At 42.8% G+C, this 25,413-nt stretch overlaps 1 protein-coding gene across 1 annotated transcript in view; it reads left to right on the top strand.

Moving 5' to 3' along the window:
* Window positions 1–16,589, top strand: part of kctd5a (potassium channel tetramerization domain containing 5a) — a 32,903-nt gene extending 16,314 nt beyond the window's left edge. The window contains exons 5-6 of the mRNA XM_060943118.1: window positions 6,219–6,344; window positions 14,432–16,589. Coding sequence (XP_060799101.1) covers window positions 6,219–6,344; window positions 14,432–14,461 — 156 coding nt within the window. The 3' untranslated portion in view covers window positions 14,462–16,589. The remainder of the gene's footprint in view (window positions 1–6,218; window positions 6,345–14,431) is intronic.
* Window positions 16,590–25,413: the final 8,824 nt, after the last annotated feature.

Here is a 25,413-nt window from a genome sequence, read left to right as displayed (position 1 = left end):
AAAAACCAAAACACTACGTTGCACCTTTTCATACTTCAACACACAAACACAAGGTTTCAGATCAACACCATCCTGGGGACAGTTGAATTTCACTTAACGCCTATAAAGTACATGCATACAAAAATGAATGTTAGATTGCAGTCATGAAGGTGGGACCAGCGCTCGAAACTAACGGTGTCCTGATGTCCCGGGGACCATAAAAAATGTCATCGGGACACAAAATTATCATATCTGGGACAATCCCGGGACAATGGAAAAAAATAGATCTAGAAAAAAAGTTCTACATTAATATTATTTACAAAGCCGTAACACATACGTAGACATTCACCTAATTTGTCAATTTTAATTTTAAAACGTTAACAGCGAAAAATACATAGTAGCTACACTTTCGATGCACCTGCATCCGTAGGCTACAGAGCAGCGCATTCTGTTCTAGAATCTTCGCCCGGAGTCCGCATTGGAATGGAATTGCTACCGCACACGCTGCGCCGACTCTTGCCAGAACAAAAACGCTGAAGTGGTTGAAGCGGACCGACCGCGGGGAAGAAACCCAGACATAACGTCTCCGGGACCTTCAGGATCCAAAGTGTCCTCGCCTGGTCTGCAGGCAACGCTAGCAACTGAATGAACTGAATGAACACTGTTAGACACGTTATAAAATACAACAGGAATGATGTGGATGATATTGACGGAAGATACCGTTCAACAGAATAAGTGAGTTTTCTTGGTGTCTTTCTAGTTCAGAAAGTTTAGTCAGTCAGCAGCACAACTAGGCTCGGACCTGCCACTATGCTGATGTTGCTAACATTTGCACCCGGCAGCGAAAGTTCATAAAAATGGATAACGGTAATGGATAACGGAAAGTTCATAAAAATGGATAACGGTAATGGTGAAAATGATAAGTTGGCCTTATAAGTGCCAACAGATATTGAAGGTATAAGTAGATGAAATGAACATAAAAGGGGTGTTATTTTCAGCTAAAGTGTACTGCAGATGTAGGGAGTTGAAACATTTTCTGAATGAGCTAGTTGGCCCCTTTAAATAAACAGGTATCTATTCATACAGTGAGATCGCCAAAGTTTAATAAACTGAAAATGCAATAACTGTAATTTTGAAGTAGATGATGTATAGGACATGTGTCGCTTGTGTCTTGTGACTTATTGTAAAAATGATATAAAGGGTTCAAAATCGCATAGTTACAAATATAATAGTAACTTCATATGATATTAACCACTGGTTATTTCAGAGAGGAAAAAAATGGGGACACTATTGCTTCCATTCGGGACAATACAACACAGAATTCGGGACCACTGGGGGACACAAAGAAAAGTTAATTTCGAGCCCTGGGTGGGACCTTTTTGGCCTCTCTCAAAAAGTGACGACATCTGAAGATGGATTTATACTTGCTGTTAATGGTGCGTACACAAGATGGCTGTTGCGGTGTCCTGTGTGTGTCAAGAAAAATAAGGTTTAAAAGGCAAATAATGCAGCAGGGACAGAAAATAATAATAATAAATGGGGCGTCGTGGCTCAGGTGGATAAGGCGCCATACCATAAATCCGGGGACCCGGGTTTGATTCCGGCCCGAGGTCATTTCATGATCCCTCCCCGTCTCTCTCTCCCGCTCATTTCCTGTCTCTACACTGTCCTATCCAATAAAGGTGCAAAAAGCCCCAAAAAAATCTTTAAATAAATAATTTATTAATATCAATTGCAAACCATAAGTTTGAAAAATAGGTATTTACAAATGTACAATTAAATCATTGTTACTCTATAAAAATATAATAATCAAAAAATCAAGTCCTATAAATCATTATCCCATATCTTAACACAGCTAGGTACAAAGCTACTTTGAAATCGCTTAGTCCTGCACTTGAACGTCTGATAGTTGCATGGATTCCGGAGATGGTATGAACTTTTGTATCCAATAGCAGATCCCTCAGTTTGTTAGATCCTTGAAGAGTGACTTCTTTATAGAGTCTCTGGCATTGAGCCAGTCTTCGTTGGCTGAGGGTGGATAACTTGGTATGGTAGAGAGCATCATTGTAAGATAAGCTTGGTAGAGCGATCTTTAGCGCTCGACGTTGAATGGATTCTAGTTCTTCAGCAAGGAATTGTGGCAGAGCAAAGTGCCAAACCTGGCAGGCGTACTCAAGAACAGGACGAATGAATGCACAGTAGACTGTTACCAGATCTTTTGGTGGGGCGCCAGAGCGTTTCAGGATGCGCAAAGCATACAACCGTTTGCTGGCTTTAGTGCATATGTCATTGATATGGGAATTCCAGGTAAGGTTGGAAGAAACGGTTACACCAAGAAGCTTGAAGTGATCAACAACTTCAATCTCAGTTTCAGCCAAGGAAAGGCTCTCCAGTGCCAAAGGAGACTTAATGAAAGATATTCGAAGTTCCTTGGTCTTCTCGACATTCAAACGCATGTTGTGATCAGTCATAATTGATGATGGAAGAGTAAGGTGTTAAAGACTAAAGCTAAAAAAGGGAGTCTTTGATCATGGCGCGATGAAACAGAATCTCAGACTAATAACTGTCGTTTCGATTCAAGTTTGTAAAAACGAAATCGAGCCCGCTCCATGATGGCGGTGGAATTTGTTGTCTCTCTTCCTCAATTAGTTTCTAAACCTCCCTCTCGCTTCAGTGTGGTATTTCTTCTGGAAGTGTGAAGTGAACGAGGGACCGTAGGGCGAGAGAAAGGAAGCGGCTGTTTGCAGCGGAGCGCTCGAGCCGGCTCGTCTCGGGTGTGTTGTGCGTAAGGATGTTGGTTTCGGATCACAAGTTCGTCTGCCTGCAGCAAGGGCTACAATCAGGCTTTATCTTTTCAGAGTAAATGTCTCCTGTTTTTCCCCCAAACTCCAAGGAACGGTGTTAGAAAAATGGCACACTGTGTTTCAGGAAGGAAGCAGCAGAACCGTTCATAATAAATAAACAAACGGCTGTTGGTTTAATAGTGATTGTTTTATTTTCCACAGAGTTGCAGTGTTGATTTTTGTGCAGGAGGAATTCCTTCGGTCATTTATCGGACTTCAGCAGGTTTTCCTACAGACTGATAGAAATGTCAGGTTAAATTTTTCTCATCTCATTATCTGTAGCCGCTTTATCCTGTTCTACAGGGTCGCAGGCAAGCTGGAGCCTATCCCAGCTGACTACGGGCGAAAGGCGGGATACACCCTGGACAAGTCGCCAGGTCATCACAGGGCTGACACATAGACACAGACAACCATTCACACTCACATTCACACCTACGGTCAATTTAGAGTCACCAGTTAACCTAACCTGCATGTCTTTGGACTGTGGGGGAAACCGGAGCACCCGGAGGAAACCCACGCGGACACGGGGAGAACATGCAAACTCCACACAGAAAGGCCCTCGCCGGCCCTGGGGCTCGAACCCAGGACCTTCTTGCTGTGAGGTGACGGCGCTAACCACTACACCACCGTGCCGCCGTTAAATTTTTCTAATATTTAATAATAGAATATTAAAAGTGAACCATTAATACTGTAGCGTTTTATTGTAAGTGAAAAGTTATTGAGTTACTCCTGGGTCATGTGATCGTCGTTGGCCTGTGAGAGAGAGAATTACAGCTGTAGCTAAATTCATGTCTAAAGGTGTCCGTGTTTAGAACTCTCTCTTTAAAATGGACAGACAGACATGTTGGGCCTCCTTTATCAGTCTTTTTATGAAAGTTCTGTAAATGTTTAAATAAGCCAAACCAAACATGATTCTTTTCTGTTGGATTTACGTACTCGTATGCGCATGTTGGTCACCTGTTAAAGGTGAGCTTTGCATTTGTATTTAGTGACGCCTACAAAACTCCATAAAAGGTCAATTGCAGAGACCGCAAACAGAACGAAACGGTCAAGTCAAGAAGCCTTTATTTGTCATACTGAAGCACAGACTTGAGCACACAGTGAAACTCCTTCATTTAACCCACCTGAAGCAGTGAACACATCCAGAGCAGTGGGCAGCTAGGCCGGAGCAGTTAGGTGCCTTGCTCAAGGGCACTTCAGCCCAACCTCAGGCCATGGCTGCCCCATGTTAACCTAACCACATGTCTTTGGACTGTGGGGGGGAACCCACAGGGAGAACATGCAAACTCCACACAGAAAATGAGGCCCCCGTCAGCTGCTGGGCTTGAACCCAGAACATTCTTGCTGTGAGGCGACCATGCTAACCACTACACCACTGTGCCGCCCAGTAAAGTGGAAGTCGTTTTCAGGTTATCTGCCCGATGCTTGTTTGTATGAGATCGCACGATTCATCTGGAATTATCCTCATAACCAGCAGATGAACTAATTGGATTTTGGAACTGATCCAAACAAGGTCAAACATCTGAAAGTTGATTGTATATAGAGGCTTTGTGCAGTCACATGACCCCCATAGTAACAGTAACTACGCTGCCATAACTGGGCATGCTTGTAGTGCTTCATTCAGTTGAGTTAGTTGCTATTGATCAGTATGGGAAGGTTGTGCTGCGTTTTTGATGTGCAAGTTGTTCTGACTGAAACAAAGACTTTTTTTTTTTTTTTTTTAAATTTACTAAAAGTAATTCGTTATCAGGGGGACTAGAAAAATTTGTATGCGTAGAAGGGAAAATGGGGGGGGGGGGACATTCAGCAGGACTCAGTGTTGAACGGAGAGGTCAAAAACCCGATCGTATGCTCACTTCATTTTTGCGAAGATAAGACTTCCAGAAAAAAAAAAAAATTACTTCACAGCTGCAGCAAGGTGCTCATTGTTGTACAGTGACGTGAACATGAGCAACACAATGGCTCGGCACATTCACCGAGACTTGGTGCGTTTACATTCCAGGATCCTTTGGCGCTCGTTGTGCAAATGCTCTAGACCCAGTCATTATGGGAAACGCCTGATGCTGATTTGAGTGCAGATAAGGACGCTGTTTTCAGAGACTTTGCAAGTATTTTGTCAGGTATGCAGTGGTTAATGGGTCTAAGTGCAAGAAGAGTGTTTATTAGTAGGTGCGATATTTACACAGGGCGGCACGGTGGTGTAGTGGTTAGCGCTGTCGCCTCACAGCAAGAAGGTCCGGGTTCGAGCCCCGTGGCCGGCGAGGGCCTTTCTGTGCGGAGTTTGCATGTTCTCCCTGTGTCCGCGTGGGTTTCCTCCGGGTGCTCCGGTTTCCCCCACAGTCCAAAGACATGCAGGTTAGGTTAACTGGTGACTCTAAATTGAGCGTAGGTGTGAATGTGAGTGTGAATGGTTGTCTGTGTCTATGTGTCAGCCCTGTGATGACCTGGCGACTTGTCCAGGGTGTACCCCGCCTTTCGCCCGTAGTCAGCTGGGATAGGCTCCAGCCTGCCTGCGACCCTGTAGAACAGGATAAAGCGGCTACAGATAATGAGATGAGATATTTACACAGACGAAACAGACAGCAGAGTCATAAACATGGCTAGAAACAAACCTGACGGTGGTGATAATGCTTCACAAAGCCTCCTGTGTCCTTATATGCGTGTACTGATTGTGCTGCGATCAGCATCAGGTGTTTCCTATAACGACTGGATCCCAAGTACGTGCACAGCGTGCTCCGAAGGACCTCCGAATGTAAATGCACTTTTTAAGTCTCGGAGAAGGTGAGATTGTGTCGAGCCACTGTGCTGCTCATGTTCACGTCACTGGATAAGAATTCAGCAAGGTGCTCATTTTGTGAAATTTATTATTATTGGAATTGTATAAAGCCTCAGTCTGAGAGTAGCTCACTAACTGTAGATATCTAACCAAATTACAGCAATGAGAAGAAACCCATCACTTCCACTATGTGATATTTATTTTCTTGATTTAATTAGCTGATCTGCGTGCTCTAGATGTAAATGAATAAAATGAGTGATCTGAGAGTTTGCACTCAGCGTTCTCCATGTCACTCACTGCCATTTCTGCAAGCTAAACTCTTCGTGTCGTACCCTTAGGTGGATTAGCGACAGTGCTAAGCCTTGGATTCACTTTTTACCATTTTAATAATAAAATATTTATTTATATGGAGAGCCTGCCACACACAAGCAAAATCTAGAATTTTTTTTTCTCCCAGCCTCCCAGTGTGAGTTACAGAAGTATCTGTTTGGTTGATTTGCATGTTTGTATCTCTGGTTTCTTTTGGAACTTCATTATAAGATTTATTAAGAACAGTCTTTGTTTCACTTGTTCTGTTAACGTGTGATGCGGATTTATTTATTTGTCCATCCATCCTCCAGCTGGTCAGCATCGGCTCGTCGTATAACTACGGAAACGAGGACCAGGCGGAGTTCCTCTGCGTCGTGTCCAAGGAGCTGCACAATCAGTCATACGGCACAAACAGCGAGCAGAGTGACAAGGCGAAGGTAAGCACCACTGTAGCTCACCACTGCACACACCATCACAATGGCTGTAGAGTCAGGGGTTTGAATGTCTGTCTGTCTGCGTCTATAGCTTTAGAACTGGCCAACGTAAATCATATTGTATCTTGTACCGTGTATTTATTTCCATGTGGGGAAATAAGGAATTCAAAGGCCTGAAACAGTGTGGCCGGGGGCCCAGGGCCTGCCTTTGGGGCCCTGGAAGCTGAAGGGCTTTGGATGCCTGGAGATAGCTTCTCAGATATTTCCAGGCACATTTTTGTGATCAAAGGCCAAATTACACTAGACCTTAGTTGCTAATTACACTACAAATTGAATATAATTTCCAAGAAAATTTCAAAAGATTGGGGGGGGACACGCTTTGTTTTACCCAAGAAAACAATAGCACACATGGGTCAGTTCCATGTCTAGAAAAAAGTATGGGGGGGCCAAGGATGTTCCAATTGGTTACAACTTACTGGTACTCGTGTATAGGTACTATCAGGGATGCAAACAGCGCGCCTTTTGGCGGATGGCGCCTTTTTCACGGCTGAATCGCTCAGATCTGAATTTTTTTTGGGGGGGGGCGTTGGAGTGTCTGATTATAATTTCAAAGTAAATTCTGTATTAAAAATTACTAAATAAGCAAATCCGTTACAGTCCATGAAACAGGAAGTATAAGGATGAGGGGAAAAAAACAGTTTAAATCGGGAAGCTGCGCACATTTGTGCAGCCTGAGCGGCAGGACTGCGCAAATGTGCGCAGCTTCCCAATTTAAACTGTTTTTTTTTTTTTTTTCTCATCCTTATACTTCCTGTTTCATGGACTGCAACGGATTTGCTTATTTAGTCATTTTAATACAGAATTTACTTTGAAATTATAATCAGACACTCCAACGCCCCCCCCTAAAAAAAAAAATTCAGATCTGCGCGATTCAGCCGTGAAAAAGGCGCGCTGTTTGCATCCCTGTACTATGATAACACTCATGAACCATTATGTCAACAGTGATTATGAACATGGTGTAAAAAAAAAAAAAATTGGTCTATAAGAAATTTAGTAATTAACCATTTGTACATAGTTAATTTTGAGTCTGACATTCCAAGTAACTTTTTTTTTTTTAAAACACCTCAACTAGACATGGTCATATCCTTTGGCATTCAGACTAAAATCTGCTGCATTAGAACTTTAGAAAAGAGAAAAAAATAAACTCCTATTAAAATATCAATCTACATCCTACAATGCACATGACTGTCACTCTTATTATGAATAAAAAAAAAAATACAAAATACTACACTCAGTATTCACTGTTTGTTTTTATTGCACGATGCGGTTGAACTAGTGTTTTCGGGTTGACGGTATCTGATCCAGTCAGTTGATTGAGTTCAGTTTACATGAAACTTTGCAGTACAGTATTGTGCCAAACTGCCAATCAGTGGTTATGTTGTCATCATAATCATAACCACTGATTGGCAGTTTGGCACTTGGCATAATACTGTACTGCAAAGTTTCATGTAAACTGAACTCTTAATCAACTGACTGGATCAGATACCGTCAACCCGAAAACACTAGTTCAACCGCATCGTGCAATAAAAACGAACGGTGGATATGGAGATGATTTATTAGTGTGCCACTCGGGGAGAGGGAGGTGCCTGTAAATTTTGGTGTGGCTTGAACCATTGGTGGCGGAGTTATGAATTTTTAAAGCCGTGCCCATGGGGGTCCCCGTTTTACAGGCCGCGTTACGACATAATGTATCCGCCCAGTGTAACATTTAGAAGAAAATTGGAAGTAGATTAGGACCCCCCCCCCCCCCAACTCTTTACCCCTTAAAGCAGTTGCTACAGCCACCCTTGTATATGTATATACTGTTCACCCTGAACATATTTACAAGAAAAAGTCTACAGACAAGGTTTTAGACAAAGCGTCATATGTTGTCATTTAGGGATATACATGGGGTCGTCATTAAGGGGTAAAGAGTTAAAATTATTATTTTTCTCTTTTCATCGCCATCCGGTTTGATGCTTTTGAAATACAGATGGACAAATGCAAAAATTACCGGTCTGGCTTTTAGAAAAAGAAACCTTTGTCACATGCACAGTGAGATTCATCCTCTGCATTTAACCCATCTGAAACAGCAAACACACACCCAGAGCAGTTAGCAGCCACACTACAGCGCCCAGGGAGCAGTCAGGGGTTAAAGGGCATATTCTGGAGATATATAAAATGTATACATATATATTTTTTTTAATATGAAAGTATGTCCCTTTACACACTCATCCAGAAGGGTAATTTTGCACAAGGCCATCTGTCTACAGCAGAAAAAAATAAAATAAAACGCGTCTGGAAAAATCCCAAGCGAGTCTGGAGCCAGATTCGTGACGTCACCTGCGGAAGCGCCAGCAGGCTGCGCGAGCTTTGCACGGTTTCAGTGCACAGCCTGTGTAGACCAAGCGCTCCCATTTCTCTCTCATTGTCCGGTCTTTTGGGAAACGATGAGCACTAATCCCATCAAGATTGGTGTTGCTACACCCTCCTACGATACATCTGTTAACCATTTTAATAATTACGTGATAACGTTGAAGAAATTTGCAGAAAACCACCAGGTCGTTTTCTCATAAACCAGCGCTGACGTAGGATTCAGAGGGAGGCGTCCCGCACGCGACATCACGAAAATCAATGTTTGCCGGGAAATCCAAATGCCAAGTTTTTTCAGAGGCGGACCAATTCACCTCAAATGGCTTGATTTTTCAACTGAATTATTTTTTTTATTTTTATTTTTTTCTGGTATTGCGCAAGGTAAAAAAAAAAAAATGCAGAATGTAACAGATATTTGACCAAAGTTTAATATAAAGTAGAATTACATTGATCTTGTTCCTGAATTTACCCATGATATGCACTTTAAGTACCTTGCTCACGGCCGCCCAATGTTGGCCTAACCGCATGTCTTTGGGGGAAACCGGAGCACCCGGAGGAAACCCACGCTGACTCGAGGAGAACATGCAAACTCCACACAGAAAGGCCCTCGTCAGCTACTGGGCTCAAACCCAGGACCATCTTGCTGTGAGGCGACAGTGCCAACCACTACATTATTTCCCACACTTATTTTGTCTCTCTGTTGTGGCCTGCTGTCTGACCTTCTCTCATGCGTCGTAGTTTCTCTTCTCCGCCAATGTCTTCACTCTGGGTTTAAATAAACATGTTTCTTAATCGGGGTGACTTCACTGTACAAGGAGCGCTACTGGTGTTCACCACGGAGCGCGCACACCATCATTTTCAGTTTTATAATGAGCTTAAATACAGCTAATAACACTCCTAGGTTTATTATTGGAGTTAACAGGTTTTAAAAAAAACCCTAAATGCTAATTACAGCAGATTTGTAACCAACTTGTGTGGAGATATATAATTTTTTTTTTCCTCTCTTCCTGTTCCTGCTGTAATGATGAAACCTCAATGAAAAACATGGTGTATGGCCACGCCCCTTCTTTTCGCTCTGAGAGCCATGAGCGGTATTGTTCTCAAATGTACCTGGTTTATACTTCTGTCTTAATGTGCATTTCCATCGCAGTGCAGAGAGGGAGAGGTCATGGGTAACTGGCACACGGAGACGTGCTAAAGTACAGTCCTCCAAGGAGCTAAAACTAGTGTTTATCTGCAGTGCAAAACCTGGGGAGAAAACGGAGTGCTTGGCTGAAAGGCGTGTCTGAGCCGTCCCATTTCGTCACATTCCGATTGAGTTATTTTCAGAATAATACCGTTCAACATATTTTTTGAAGTGTAAAACAATAAATTCTCTTGCTGCATCCAGAGCCTTCTCTTTTCTGTAAACGAGCTCGCGCTCCGAAACGGCTTCCTGAAAGCGTCATCTGTTTAAAAGCAATACAAGCTTGTGACAAACGGATGAAAAATCGCTGTGTAACACACTCTCTCAGACCAGTGTCTGTAATAAACACTTCTCCTGTGTAATCGCTCACACTGAACAGCGAGTAGAAATGAACAAGTGCATTTTTCTGCCCTGTGTTTGATGTTTGCTTCACGCACTGCGATATGATCGCGTTACTGTGTAACAGGTTCATTTACGGGAAACTACAATCGTGATATAGTGTGAAATATTACCTAAAGTACAAGGCTTTTTAACAGCCTGAAGAACTGCACACGCTACCTTTCTCTTCAAAGTTCAGCATTGATTGATGACCCTCGCCGCAAAAAAATGCCCCCGGAGTACAGCTTTGAGCTCGGGGTGCTATCAGTTGAAAACGGTTCAGCTTTGGAACGCAACTGAGCTCGTCAGTCACTTCTGTCTCTTCAGCCAATCAAAATCGAGAAGGGGTGGGACTTGCAATAACAATGGAAAAGGAGAAACTGATCCTGGCGTCACTGACGACCCAGTTATTAACAGTCTGTCACTGAAGGGTGTCCGTGCCAGGACGCGGTTTGTTTCTATCGTTTCAGCGATGCACATAAACGTGGCGTTCACAACAAAGGAATGCTGAAGTGTAACCTAGCAACAATAATGCTTGAGAGACACGCTCTGAAAATGAGGTCGTGTGTCAGTTTGCTGGGCAGCAGGTCATTAGTGATACAAACTGCAATTTAAAAATAAATAAAATAAAGCTCACTGTGGTGTTCTGTAACTTCTGGTGTGGGTCATGCGACGGCGCCTCCTAGAGGATGTGCTCGTTAGTACACGGATGAATGCTTCACCTGCGTGAAAAACACTTTAATCTTCCTTAATGAAGGGGATTAGGTGATGGACGATGGCATTTTGCACACAATCTCAAGTCTGTGTATGTTCTACACACACACCCCTTTTCCACCAAATCAGTTCCAGGGCTGGTTCGGGGCCGGTGCTGGTTCACAACTCGTTCAACTTGCGAGCCAGCTGAGAACCAGTTTGCTTTTCCATAGCTCGCGGTGCTAAGGGAAGACACGTCATTACGTCGCTGTATACGTCAGTTACATCGTTGTATATGTAAGTTATGTCGCTACGTTTGCATAAACCTTGGTGCGAATATCGAAGCAAAAACAACACGGAAGAAGCAGCAGCAACAAATAATAATAATGGATGACTTCGTGTTTATACAGCTGCTGCTTCTCGACGCTTAAAAATGGCGATCTTTCGCGGTCTTGTTATTGTTGTTGGTCTTAACAACTCCCCCCCCCCCCCCCCCCCCAACTGACATAAGCGGTTCTTTCCTCTGGCCCAGCAGAGAGTTGGTGCTAGCCTGGAACCGGTTTTTCTGGCCCCAGAGCCAGTTCTTTGTCAGTGGAAACAGAAAACCCGGTTCCAAACTAAGCACTGGCCCCGAACCAGCCCTGGAACTGCTTTGGTGGAAAAGGGGCAACTGTGTGGCGTTGAGTTTGGGGAGTTGAGGCCCCCCAAGAGATGTATAACGCTCTGCGATTGAAAACCCATTTTAAATGTTAATTAACTGGATCCTATTGAGCAGCTTATCCTCACTCGTATGTTTATCCAGAGGATAGAAAGGGGGTTATTATACAGTAATAATCGAATATACCATGCACTGAGAGGCACCGGTAATTATGGACTCTCTCTTCGGTGACTGGTATAGTACTGTTCTTCGAGGCTGCACCCCTCACGAGATAGTACTAGACCAGTCACCAAAGAGAGTCCATAATTACCGGTGTGTCTCAGCGCATGGTATATTTGATTTATATCCCTCATCAAAAAATTCCAAATGTAACTCCAAAGAACTTTGAAATGAATCTGGAGGAAAAATCAAATTGCTAGGCATGATCATGATGCGTAGAGCTACACCCACGCATGCTCACAGAGCCACAGCTATGGCTTGCTTGAAATTGGGACCTCAGTTCATGGTATATCCAGAAAATTTATATCCTACAAAAAAATGGATATGTGAACACCCAGCTAAAAAATAGTTCCACTATTGATTAAGCAAGATATCTCGTAGCTACAAAAAAAAAATGGATATGGTGCGAGTCAGTCAGTCATATTACAATATGACTGACTGACTCGCACCATATCCATTTTTTTTTTTGTAGCTACGAGATATATTGCTTAATCAACGCTGGAACTATTTTTTATGTCCCATAAGCCATCCTTGGCCAATTCCTGCATGGGATTTTGTTGAGGGATATGAACGCTATTTGATGTCCAGTTCACGTCTCTTTTTGGTGTGTAGAATGCTCAAGCAGGGGTTTTCCGTTCCTCATGTTTGTGCCGAATCTTGACTTGGCTCGTGGCCCCAGTGAGACTTTCAGCTCCTCCGGTTTTCTGTCATTATCTGACAGACGGCCGAGTTAGTGATGGAAAACCACCTCGATGTTTAAGCTCCTCACCCAGCACCAGCAAGACGTCCTCACAGCCGTCTCTTCTTAATTCAGTTCAGCTCTCCTCCGCCTCATTTAATCCATCTTTAATGTCCCTCATGCTATTTATGTTCGAAATTGAATAATTTACAGAGGTGCTTGAAAGTTTGTGCATCCTTTTGGAATCTTCTGCATTTCTGCACAAACGTGACCCAAAACATCACCAGAGTCTCACACAGGTCCGATATGTAGATAAAGAGAACCCAGTTACATAAATATTCTACTTGGTCGTTCATTTATTGAGGAAAATGATCCAATGATATTACATATCATATGTGACCCTTTGGTTTGAGACCCCCTTGTACAGCTAAACGTCTGAGGTAACGGTTGATCAGTGCTGCACATCGGCTTGGAGGAGTTCTGTCCCGTTCCTCTGTACAGAACAGCTTCAGCTCTGGGACGTTGGTGTGTTTCCTCACATGAACTGCTCACACAGCATTTCGATTGGATTAAAATCAGGATATGACTGGTCCATTCTAGAACATGAACTTGTATTCGTCTTTAACCATCTTTGGTAGGACGACTCGTGTGCTTCGGGTCGTCGTCTTGCTGCATGACCCACCTTCTCTGGAGATTCAGTTCACACACAGATGTCCTGATTATTTTCCTTTAGGATTCACTGGAATAATTCAGAACTCCTTGTTCCATCAATGCTGATGGTGAGCTGTTCTGGCCCAGATGCAGCACCACAGGCCCAAAGCGTGATGCTACCACCACCATGTTTCACAGACGGGATAAGGTTCTTGTGCCGGAATGCAGCGGTTCCTTTCTCCAAACATAACACACACATCGTCGTCTCCTCCTCCTGCAAAATGTTTCCATTAGCCTCCTGGCTTGCCCATGTGATCTTTAGCAAACTAGTCGAGCAGCAACGTTCTTTTAGTGATCTGTTGCTTTCCCCTTGGCACCCTGCCTACACACCATTTTGTTATTCAGTGGACTCTTGAACATGAGCCAATGTGAGCGAGGCCTTTAGTTACTTCGAAGTTACCCTGCGTTCCTTTGGGACTTCAGCCTATTACACAGCTTGCTATTGGAGTGATCTTTGTTGTTGGACGTCTCCTGGGGAGGATAAATGGTCATCTTGAATTTCCTCCGTCTGTCTGACTGTGACTTGGTGGAGTCCAAACGCTTTACAGATGGTTTGTAATGTTTTCCAGCCTGATGAGCATCAGCTACTCCTCCTTTTTTCTGAGGTCCTCAGAAATCTCATTTTGTTCGTGCCATGATACACTTCCACAAACGTGTGTTGTGAAGATCAGACTTTGACAGACGTGTTCTTTTAAATAAAACAGGGTGCCCACTCGCATCTGATGGTCATCCTATTGACCAAAAACACGACTCTAATTTCACCTTCAAATTAACTGCTAATCCTAGAGGGTCACATACTTTTGCCACTCGCAGATATGTAATATTGGAAAATTTTCCTCAATAAATAAATGACCAAGTCTAATATTTTTGTCTCATTTTTTTAAACTGGGTTCTCTTTATCTACTTTTAGGACTTGTGTGAGAATCTGATGATGTTTTAGGTCACATTCATGCAGAAATATAGAAAATTCTAAAGGGTTCACAAACTTTCAAGCACCACTGTACGTATTTAAGGCTTTAGTCATTCCTTGGCACACAGGTCTTGTAGTGTAAATGTACATCAACGCTCCTGTTATGTCCTTGTGCTGGGGTTGGTTTTTTTTTTTTTTTTGGTGCATGTTTTTTACTACTTCAGCTTCTTTCTTTTTTTAACAGATTCTTCAAGAACAAGGCTCTCGAATGTGACTGTGAAGCAGCTGCGCTGTCTCGTGTGTTGGGTCCGACACAAAATGACGACATGCAAAACAGAAGAGAAGCTATTCAGATTGGAGTTTTTTTATTTTATTCCTTTTCTTTCTTTGTAGAAGAACTAAGCAGGATTGTGCATGTCAGTTTCACGTTAAAGGGCAGAGTTTCTACGATGGTCCAGTTTACTCTCAGGGTCTCAGCTTGACATTCTGAATACGAATCCTTACCACCTCCACTCCAGTGAGCAGTTTCTTATTCAAAGAAAGTGTATAATTTGTCATGTTTTTAAAAATGTGGTCAAAACCGTACGGTTACCATATTTGTGCATTACAGGTGTTACCAAGGAAACCATGCGCTGGTGTTGACCAGTGGTGTTTACCATATATTACTTTTTTTTTTTCCTTCTTTAACATGTACAACCGCAGGTTTTATATTTCAGCATGTTTGTAGACGTCGTGATGATGGAACCTCTCTGACCCGCCTAGTGTTAGTCAAACCAGGGAGGAGGGGGAAAGCATCATGATTTACTTCAAGGTTACAGTTACAACAATTTTTTTTAAGTTTGAGGAAAAAAAATGTAAATGTCAAAAGGCGGTGCTGAACTTCGTCTTCCAAAGTTGGATTCGTTCCAAATGGTTTCCAGAGATTTTTTTTTTTTGAACTTGCTAACTTTCAGGAGTTGAGTCATAACTGCAAATCCTTTCGTTTATTGTGACTTTTTAATTAATTTATTTACTTTTTTGCCTCAGCTGTTAAAAACGGCTTTATTATTGACACGACAACGACTGTTAGTAGGTAGAATTAAGTTTTACTGACTGATGGAGGAGATGAAAGACACTTTGTGTGTAAAGCATGAGCACACTAGGGGTGTACCGATACAAAGTCCAATACAGCACCAAACATTGTATTGGAGCATAAAGACGCTAAAGTGTACAGTTTGATAATTTGATTGAAAAGCATTGTCTAGTGTTGGCTTTTTTTGTTTTGTTTTGAAAAGTGATATCCGTACACCCCTAAGTGGTGCCACGGTGTAGTTTATAATAACGAATCGTACCTAAAACTGTAGCAGTATGCAATCGAGTAGAGACGAATCTCAGAGCAATTTCTAAAAAAAAAAATTCCCAATCGTTTGCTTCAGTCCTATTTTATAGTTTTTATATTCGTATGAATAATTTTCTGATGTTGCCTTTATGTAATGACCAACAAAATGTCTGAATTTCATCGCGGTCAGGGACACGCAAGCTAACGGCTTTACCAGGCTACGAGCATGTCTGCAACACTGTATATAGAATAAAGTGTCGTATTCAGACATCAGTAGCGCACGCTGACTTTCCCTACGTCTATCTTTCACACGCAAAGGGCTTTTAAGGAGTAAATGAGGTATAAGTCTCACAGAGGTCCAGACGAGATCTCGATACAGCCTGATCGAGGCTACGTTTACATGCCTAGTGTTTTTTCTAAGCGATCATTTTTCACGTTTACGTACACGGACCGTGGCACCATAGCGCAGTTTAGCTTTTTTTTTTTTTTTTTTTTTTTAATATAAATACTTCTGTTTACATATCGTCATTCTCAAACTAGTTAATGTGTCTTAGCAATCCGAGAACCTTTTGGTCCTCACCAGTGGAGCGATGACAGACTGGCTCACTGCACCAGTGTCTTGTGAAACAACATGCCTTCGTTCCCTGAGGCTGAAGAGTGTCGGCCGTCACGGCGCTGCACTTTCTCCGGAACTCACTCGCAGGGAGGTGTAGCCTTCCTCGCATGGGCACTCAGACGCCTCACTCCCTCTGCACGGTTGCCTATTTCCCTTCGTTACCCTTGTCTTTTTTTTTTTTTCTTTCTTTCTTTACCCCTTCATGTATGGAGCTAATTTTTTATTTTTGCATGCAGTCTGTATTTTTAAAACAAGCAGAAGCAGACCCAAAATAGCATCTGCTCCACCTTATCACTGCTGTTCCTATATTACTATCCTATAAAATGTATTTTTTTGTATTGATATTTTTATGCTATTATTATTATTATTATTATTATTGTTATTGTGCTTGCAAGTTAACAACTGAGAATGTATATGATGGTAATGCTAGATCCAGGTCTATCTTAATAAAACCTTTGTTGAATTGCAGACTTTTTTTTTTTGTGAAAGGTTTTAAAATGTTAAGCTGTTGCATATGAAAAGACCAAGCCACTCTGAGAATATTGATTAAAAATAAGTGCTATAGAGCTGAGATGGCCATGTGGTGAGTTAAACTCGCATCTTCTTGTCCAGACAGTTAAAATCGAAACCAGTACCCCGTTCCCTCGTTTGAGCAGGGATCTGTTTAGAACAGCAGAGGGCATGCTGAGGCTACTCTTAGACTCTGGGCACTATGGGAGAGGATTACTGCAGCTCCGAGAGCTCATAATGCTATTGTAATTGTGTAATGAGCAACACTAGAACTTGTTTCTAAAGCAGTTTTTAAAAGTGGGGGGGAGAACATTGTGAAAAATGGGGGTAGTCAGTTTTGGTGGCTATCCTACGGGGTTGAAGATCATGTTCCAGGTCTGTAGTCCTGAACAATCAGGGGCGGAATCCCAACAAAGCAGACACACGGGTGTAGAGGAATGAGTGTTCAATTGTATTGATCCCCCCCCCCCCCCCCCCCCCCAAAAAAAAAAAAATGCATCCGGGTATATTCTGTGGTGTGTGGGGGTTGTCTTTTTTTTTTTTTTTTTTTTGGGGGGGGTATTTCTTAATGTGCTTCTACAGGTTTAGATTTGACATTTGGTAGACGCCCTTATTCAGTGTCTCTCAGGAATGCTTTGGAAAGACAGACTGGTTCACTAGGTCACAGGCTAAGGGCCTCTGCATGCTCTTGCGACAAGGCTTTCGCAGATAGCTTTTCGCAGACAGTTGTAATTTATCGTTGAGCGGGGAGTAATAGGCGTGCGCGATGTTATTCACCGCCACAACGCAAGGGGGCGCGAAGTCACTAGGAGTAGTTGGTGGGTGTGGTTAGTGGAGTGTTTATCCTCCGGTTACTTATAATGACTAGAACTGGAGTCGTATAGATGTACGTACTTCCTTGATCAACCGCTCTTCGTGCTGCTCCATCTTCGCTTGTGTTTTTAAAAATGGCGGTTGTGAAAACAAAACAAACCGGGAAAGTAGGGAAGCGGAAGTGCGTGTACAGCGGATGTAGAGTAGACCAATCGGAGCCCTCTTGTCTGTGAGGCTTCTGCGGTGGTCACAATTTTTGGGAGGTGCGCGCAGAGTGTCTGCAAAGGTGGGGGGGCTACGCAGATGCTATCTGCGAGGACTGGGTTGTCAGCATAAATTGGCCTTAAGAGTACTGTATGTGTACAATTGTACACGTGACGTTCAATAGCATTTTTTCCTTGTGTCTGAAGGGAACAAAGAATAAACAAGTGTTGCCAGGCAAAACAAACCTTGCCCAGCCTTTCTGGTGACCTTGACCCGATTACCCCCAAAATTTTAATCCGGTAATCTACGGACCATTGCCCACCTACCCTGAAAATTTGAAGTCGATCGGTGCAATCGTCTAGACGCTAGATTAACAGGTGCCCAAACAAACTGCACTGATTATGATACCTCTCCCCACTTACTCTGTCACGGGCGAGGTAAGGAGTTCTCCATGAGGTAGGCCTCTAGCCTTATTTGTCACACGTACGCTTAAGCACACAGTGAAATGTTTCCTCTACATTTAACCCATCTGAAGCAGTGAACATGAACACACTCATACCCAGAGCAGTAGGCAGCTAGGCCACAGCACCCAGGGAGCAGTTGGGAGTTAGGTGCCTTGCTCAAGGGCACTTCAGCTCAACCTCAGGCCATGGCTGCCCCATGTTAACCTAACCACGTGTCTTTTGGACTGTGGGGGAAAACCCTGCAGACATGGGGAGAACATGCAAACTCCACACAGAAAGGTTGGGTTTGAACCTGGAACCTTCTTGCTGTGAGGCGACAGTGTTAACCACTACACCACTGTGCTGCCCAAGTTCATACCACCAGACCAGAGAAGATTTTTGACACAAGCAGGTCATGGACTAAAATGAACACCATCAACCTAAAAAAGGCAAGTCAATTTTATTTGTATCGCACCTTTTAAAACAAAGACGCGTTTGCTGATGTAGGTCTTGAGACATCATTTGAAGACTGCCAGTGACTCCGCTGTTCAGACATCTAGCAGACGTTCAATCCACCACTTGGTCGCCAGAACAGAGATGAGTCTTAAAGCATGCCTTCCTTGTACCTTGAGAGATGGTGGGATCAGTCAAGCAGTAGAGGATTGTCGGGAACGTGGTGCAGTGCAGGGTGATTGATAAGTGCTTTGAGGTAAGTGGGTGGTGGTCCATTTTTGGCTTTGTAGGGAAGTATCAGTGTTTTACATCTAATGCCAGCAGCTACAGGAAGCCAGTGGAGGGAGCGTAGGAAGGGGGTAGTGTGGGAGAACTTGCGAAGGTTGAAAGCAAGTCATCCAGCTGCATTCTGGATCAGTTGAAGAGGTTGAATAGTGCTCCGAGGCAGAACTGTCAGGAGTGAGTTGCAGCAGTCCAATCTTGAAATGATAAGGGACTGAACAGGCACTCGAGTGGATAGAAATGGACAGTTGATTGTCCATGGTTACCTCAAGGTTGCGTACAGAGAACGAAAGTGAAATCAGAGAGTTGCCCAGGGACATTACACAATCCTGATGTTTTGGATGAATCAACTGGGATGAAAAGCAGTTCAGTTTTGCTGTGATTAATTTCAGTGGATGAACGAGTATCTGAGGGAGGGAAGGAGAGGATGAGTTCAGTGTCATTCACATACCGGTGGTATGAGAACCCATGTGAGGCTATGACCTCACCAAAAGCTTGAGTATAGAGGAAAACGTAAGACCACCAAGTACTGAGCTTTGTGGGACACCAGTGGAGAGTCTGTGTGGAGCAGATGTGGATCCTCTCCCTCCATGTTACCTGATATGACCGACCTTCCAGGTAGGAAGCAAACCATTACCATGCTGTGCAACAAATCCCAAGACTCATGAGGATGAACAAGAGTCTTGTGGTTCACTGTGACAAATGCTGCTGAAAGGTCAAAGAGGATGAGGACCGATGACAGGTCGGTTGATCTCGCAGCATGTTGTTTTTCAGTGCCGGCCAAAAGGGCAGTCTCTGTGGAACGTCTCACTTTGAAGCCAGACTGCTTTGGATCCTGAAGGTTGTTCTGTGAGAGGTAGAGAGACAGATGATTGTAGACAGTGCATACAAGGATTTTAGAAAGAAAAGAAAGAAGTGAGCAGTGCTGGAGGATCGGAGGGAGTGTTTTGTGTGATTTAAGCACTTTAAGGTAAGTGGGTGCTGGTTCATTTATAGCTTTGTAGGCAAGCATCAGTGTTTTTAAATCTGATGTGGGCAGCTACAGGAAGCCAGTTTAGTGGACACGATTAGATAAGGCCCGCCTCTGTTAGTGTGTGTCAGAGCACAAAACAAGCCATTAGTTAAAAGAAATAGTCCATAGGCCTCCAAGACAGGGATGGGTCTTGATCAGGAACTGTATTCGAGTAGACATGGCACCATCCTTGTCACTGTTGCCTTTGAGTTGCTCATTAGGCCTATAAAATCTTAAAATTTATGTCTGGAATTTGTGTCCATCTGTAAAGCTGCTTTGTGGTGATGTCCACTGGTGCTGTACAGATAAAACTGAATTGAATTGAAGCCAAAAGCACTGAAACAAATTTGTTAGAATTGATTTAGTGCATAAGATCAACATTGGTACCAAATCAGGGCCCTGTGAGGCCACTGGAGACTTGTGGTGGGTTTTTTTTATTATTTTTTTTATTATTATTATTGACTAGCTTTCCTATATTGGTACCACTCAAAAGTTTGTACACCCCTACTCTACTCATTCATAAGTTTTTTTTTTTTTTTCTGTATTTTGACTATTCTCTGCATTGTAGAACAAAAGTGAAGTCATAAACTGTCAGTAATTCAGTGCCTTTCAGTAGCTTTCAGTGCCTGCTTTCAGTAATTTATTTTCTCCATCAAGAAAAAGTTTAGGTCCAGAAATTCATAGTTGGGTGTGGCCTGAGACCTTATTTAAGAGTAACTTATGTATTCTATGCATCAGCTTCAAAAAGAAGCCAACAAAACAAGTGAACAAAAGTGAAGACATCAAAACTATGAAATAACATCTGGAACATAGAAGGAATTATGTGGTCAACAAAAAGTTATTAAAAAAGACAAAATATTTTTGATATTTTTAGATTCTTCAAAGTAGCCAGCGTTTACCTTGATGTTTTACACACTATTGGCATTATCTTAACCAGCATCATGAGGTCGTCACCTGGAATGCTTTTCAGTTAAGAGGCGTGCCTTGACAAAAGTTAATTAGTGGATGAGTTTCTTGCCTTCTTAATGTGTGTGAGATCAAACAGTAAATAATAAATGCAGTAAACAGCCCTATTCCACAACTGTAGTAATCTATATAATGTCAAGAACCGAACAATTGAGTAAAGAGAAACGGCATCCATCATTACTTCAAGACATGACTTTTAATTAATAAAAATAAAGAGAAACATTTGTTTTACAAGGTGCATCCAAACTTTTGACTGGTACTGTAAGGGACCTTGAGCTGAGATGTGTTTGTCACATGCTACTCTTCAACTCATTTTTTAATAATTCTGCATAAAAGGGGAAATGTTCACTCACTCTGGCAGCTTGTCACTGATTAAAAAAAAAATTAAAGCGCTATGAAAACATTGTCCACATTTGACCATTTTCATTCTCAGTGGCTGGCCTGAAGCCACAGATCTCTTCTTTTGCTGTCCTTTGCTCTTTGGAGAAGTAAAGAAAATCATAAACTGTCAGTAATTCAGTGCCTTTTAGTAACTTTCAGTGCCTGCTTTCAGTAATTTATTTTCTCCATCAAGAAAAAGTTTAGGTCCAGAAATTCATAGTTGGGTGTGGCCTGAGACCTTATTTAAGAGAAACTTGTGTATTCTATGCATCAGCTTCAAAAAGAAGCCATTTCAGCACTTTTACTCCCTTTTAATATTGCCTCTGTTTAATCTTTCCTTCTGTATTATGCTCGGTCAAGTGAATATAAAAATGTCAATGATTATAATCAGATTACTTGGAGATTAGACAATTTTACATCCAATATAAAAAAACAAAACAATATTCAGTGATCACTACTAAACAGTGTTCTAGTGGGTAACAACACCACAATGTGCATTTAGTACACTTGTTAATTTGGGTTTGCCCAAATTAATCTCTCGAATACCTTTTTATTACCATGACCAAAGCATCCCATGTTTTATACTAACGTTAGTTTTGAACTAATAGTACTAATAGTTAGCAAGCTAGTAGCTTTGGTTTAAGGATCGTGACGATGGCATGCTGTTCTAAAATTTATTCATCCCACTGAAGCTGGCTACCCTGTTATGCAAGTTGATGACTACCAAAAGTGTCTAGTAAAGATGAAACTTGGTAAGGGACATTTAAGCAAATATTAGGTGTGTTGTATGTATATTTTTGATCCTGTGTGTTGAAATCCCAATATTGCCATGACATTCATGTCCATGTATATAAACTTATGACCTCATCTGTACTGCACATTCTCTGGCTTAAACTTTGGCCTGCTGCACAAACTTGACCAGTTCTACCAAATTATGCTTCAATAGGTCACAACGGGAGTCGGTAGGGCGCAACGGGAGTCGATAACGCAATGGGAGTCGGTAGGGCGCAACGAGAGTCGATAACGCAATGGCAGTCGGTAGGGCGCAACGGCAGTCGGTAGGGCGCAACGGGAGTCGGTAGTGCACAACGAGAGTCGATAACGCAATGGCAGTCGGTAGGGCGCAACTAGAGTCGGTAGGGCGCAACGAGAGTCGATAACGCAACGGCAGTCGGTAGGGCGCAACGGCAGTCGGTAGGGCGCAACGGGAGTCGGTAGGGCGCAACGAGAGTCGATAACGCAATGGCAGTCGGTAGGGCCATGTTGTCTACTTGTATACAGTACATCTACAGTCACTGGTTGAGACACAACTCTGAGAAGAGCAATGAAACATATCTGCAGCTTTGAAGATTCCAGAGACCACAGTGGCTCCCATCTTTCTAAAATGATCGTGATTCAGTACTTCTAAAGTGCTCTTTCTAGAGCTGGCTGCCAAGTCTAGCTGAGCTGATGAAGAAAGGCTTTACCGTCACCTCCCAACACCACAATGATCAAGAAAACAGTCAGAGCTTGCATTATTAGAAATATTAGTAAAATAAATAGTATAAGTTACTGGAATATGAGAAAAAAAAATTCTCGTAGGTCTCTGACTTATTGTAGGTCTAAACAAACCCTTTAAACTGCGCCTCTAAGGTCCAAATATGAGCATGATTGCTTGAATTCTTCTCCTACTGTAACCTATTTTATAACCTATTTAATGTATTATAGTGCATGCAATTCCATTTCCAGTTAATTTATCTGTAATATGTGTGCTCTGAACTGTCTTGTTGCATGTACTGTACATTCAGTATCCTTGTAGTGATTTATCGGTGTACTTTAATCCCCTGAACATCAGTCCAGCCTGAACATTTTCAGAGTAAACTTTTTGATGAGATAAATGCCACGTGCCACATGGGAACCCCTCACAGCTGCCCCGCCTAGGCAATTTCCCACAAGCCTTAAACATGCCGTGACTGGTGCGTTGCTGTTTGTGGTGTACGGAGGCGTGAAATGTTCAGCGTTGAAAAGCACACTTTCAGTGAGTTTCTGCACTTTAGACCATAGCAACAAACCAGCCAATCTGGTGAAGCGCTCGAAATGCTATTAGCAACAAGGACTTCACATCCGAATTTGGCAGACACACAGCAACTCAGCATTGTTGACCGAGAGCTCCCCAAACAAGAGATTCCACGGTATCTTAGCTGCATCAAAATCCAGGTCTTTGAGACACACAGATTATATTATTGAAAGTGCTGCACAGATAACAGCACAGTACTACAGGACTACGTAGTTCCATAGGATGAACTCCTTACAATTTGCATACATAGAACCATCTGAATGCCATGAAGTGTCTCCAGAGACTAGTTCAAAACATTTTACACAACCTAGTCCTGGTTCACTAATCTGACTGGATGAGCAACAGTCACTGGTTGGATCACACCGCTTATCCATCCATCCATCCATCCATCCATCCATTATCTGTAGCCGCTTATCCTGTGCAGGGTCTCAGGCAAGCTGGAGCCTATCCCAGCTGACTATGGGCGAGAGGCAGGGTACACCCTGGACAAGTCGCCAGATCATCGCAGGGCTGACACAGACAACCGTTCACACCTACGGTCAATTTAGAGTCACCAGTTAACCTAACCTGCATGTCTTTGGACTGTGGGGGAAACCGGAGCACCCGGAGGAAACCCATGCAGACACGGCGAGAACATGCAAACTCCGCACAGAAAGGCCCTCGTCGGCCGCGGGGCTCGAACCCAGGACCTTCTTGCTGTGAAGCGACCGTGCTAACCACTACACCACCGTGCCGCCTAACACACTGAAACCATTACTGCAGGAGAGTTAGCGACATCAGCAGCGGACATAGCAAACTATACATTTTCGTGAAGATACTGTATTGAGAAACCATGGCCTCATGGATAGAGGAGCATTTCTGGGATCTAAAGCTTGCTGGTTTGATTCCCTGGACCAGCAGGAATGGCTGAAGTGCCCTTGAGCAAGGCACCTAACCCCTAACTACTCCACAGGCTGCTTTGGGTATGCTGTACATCGCTCTGGATAAGAGCATCTGCGAAATGCCTGTAACGTAATGCAAGTAACATCCATCCTTCAATTATTAGTCCTGTTGCAGGGGAAGCTGGAGCCAATCCCTGCTGACTTCAGGGGTTCATCATGAGCAGATCGCCAATCTATCACAGATATGAACAACAATCACATTCACACTTATGGGTGAGTATTTAGAGTAGCCGTTTGACCAAATCACCATGTCTTTGGACTGTAGGAGGAAACTCATACAGGCATGAAGAGAACATGCAAAGTCCATACAGAAAGACCCCAGTTGGCTGTGAGGTTCGAAACAAGAACCTTCTTGCTGTGAGGATCACTGCACCAAAGTGCAACCCTTATCCGTAACTTCTAGGGTTTCACTGGAACCCTTAACAGGAACATACAAATCGTTCTGAGCTACTGGGCTATCAGTGAATGACGCTTCTTCAGGAACTAATACAGTATATATTTCCATTAGTGGAGCCAAAATAAACAAAATCGGTGTCTGAAATGTCAGTTCCTTGATGGTTTTTTTTTTTTTTTTTATGGAGTGATATCGGTTACCTACAGCTGAATCACATCCGTCCTGATATTCAGTATAACCGCACTCTTGCTCGTGCGATATTCCTGTATTTCACTTTTTTAAAAGCTTGCTTTCTCTTGGGAGTGGAATTGGAAAGATAACAGTGTGTCACACATGCAGACTTGTGGAAGCGGGACAGGAATTGCAGCCTCTCTGTCATCTCTTATTACACTACTGCTCAAACCAACTGTCCTTGCTTCTCAATCGATCCTGTTGTCCTTGATGCTTGGCCAGGTTTAATTTTTTCTGTCGTGTGTGCATACCACTGCAATTGATTTTTTTTATTTCTCCTTTAAACTGCATATTTGAAATGGATGCCTATATGTAACCGGGCCCTCATACTGGACAGTTTAACATGTTTGGGCTTTGTAGTCCAAGACCTGAAAGGAAATGTGGATTATGAGAAAGCAGAATGTCAGCTTCAGTTGTAGGGTACTGGGTGAAATACGCAGGACCTGAAATAAAACTGGGAACAGAAAACTCATATGTCTAAACATAAATCTAATAGGAGTAATTGTAATCTGATTGTAAATTTGTACTTAATATTAAATCTAAGGACAGTCCCACATGCTGGATATCATCATTGCTGATGGTCTGTATGTAATAGTTATTTATTAC

This window comes from Neoarius graeffei, chromosome 16 (genome assembly GCF_027579695.1).
Source record: "Neoarius graeffei isolate fNeoGra1 chromosome 16, fNeoGra1.pri, whole genome shotgun sequence".
Classification (NCBI taxonomy): Eukaryota; Metazoa; Chordata; class Actinopteri; order Siluriformes; family Ariidae; genus Neoarius; species Neoarius graeffei.
This window is presented reverse-complemented; position numbering and strand designations above follow the sequence as displayed.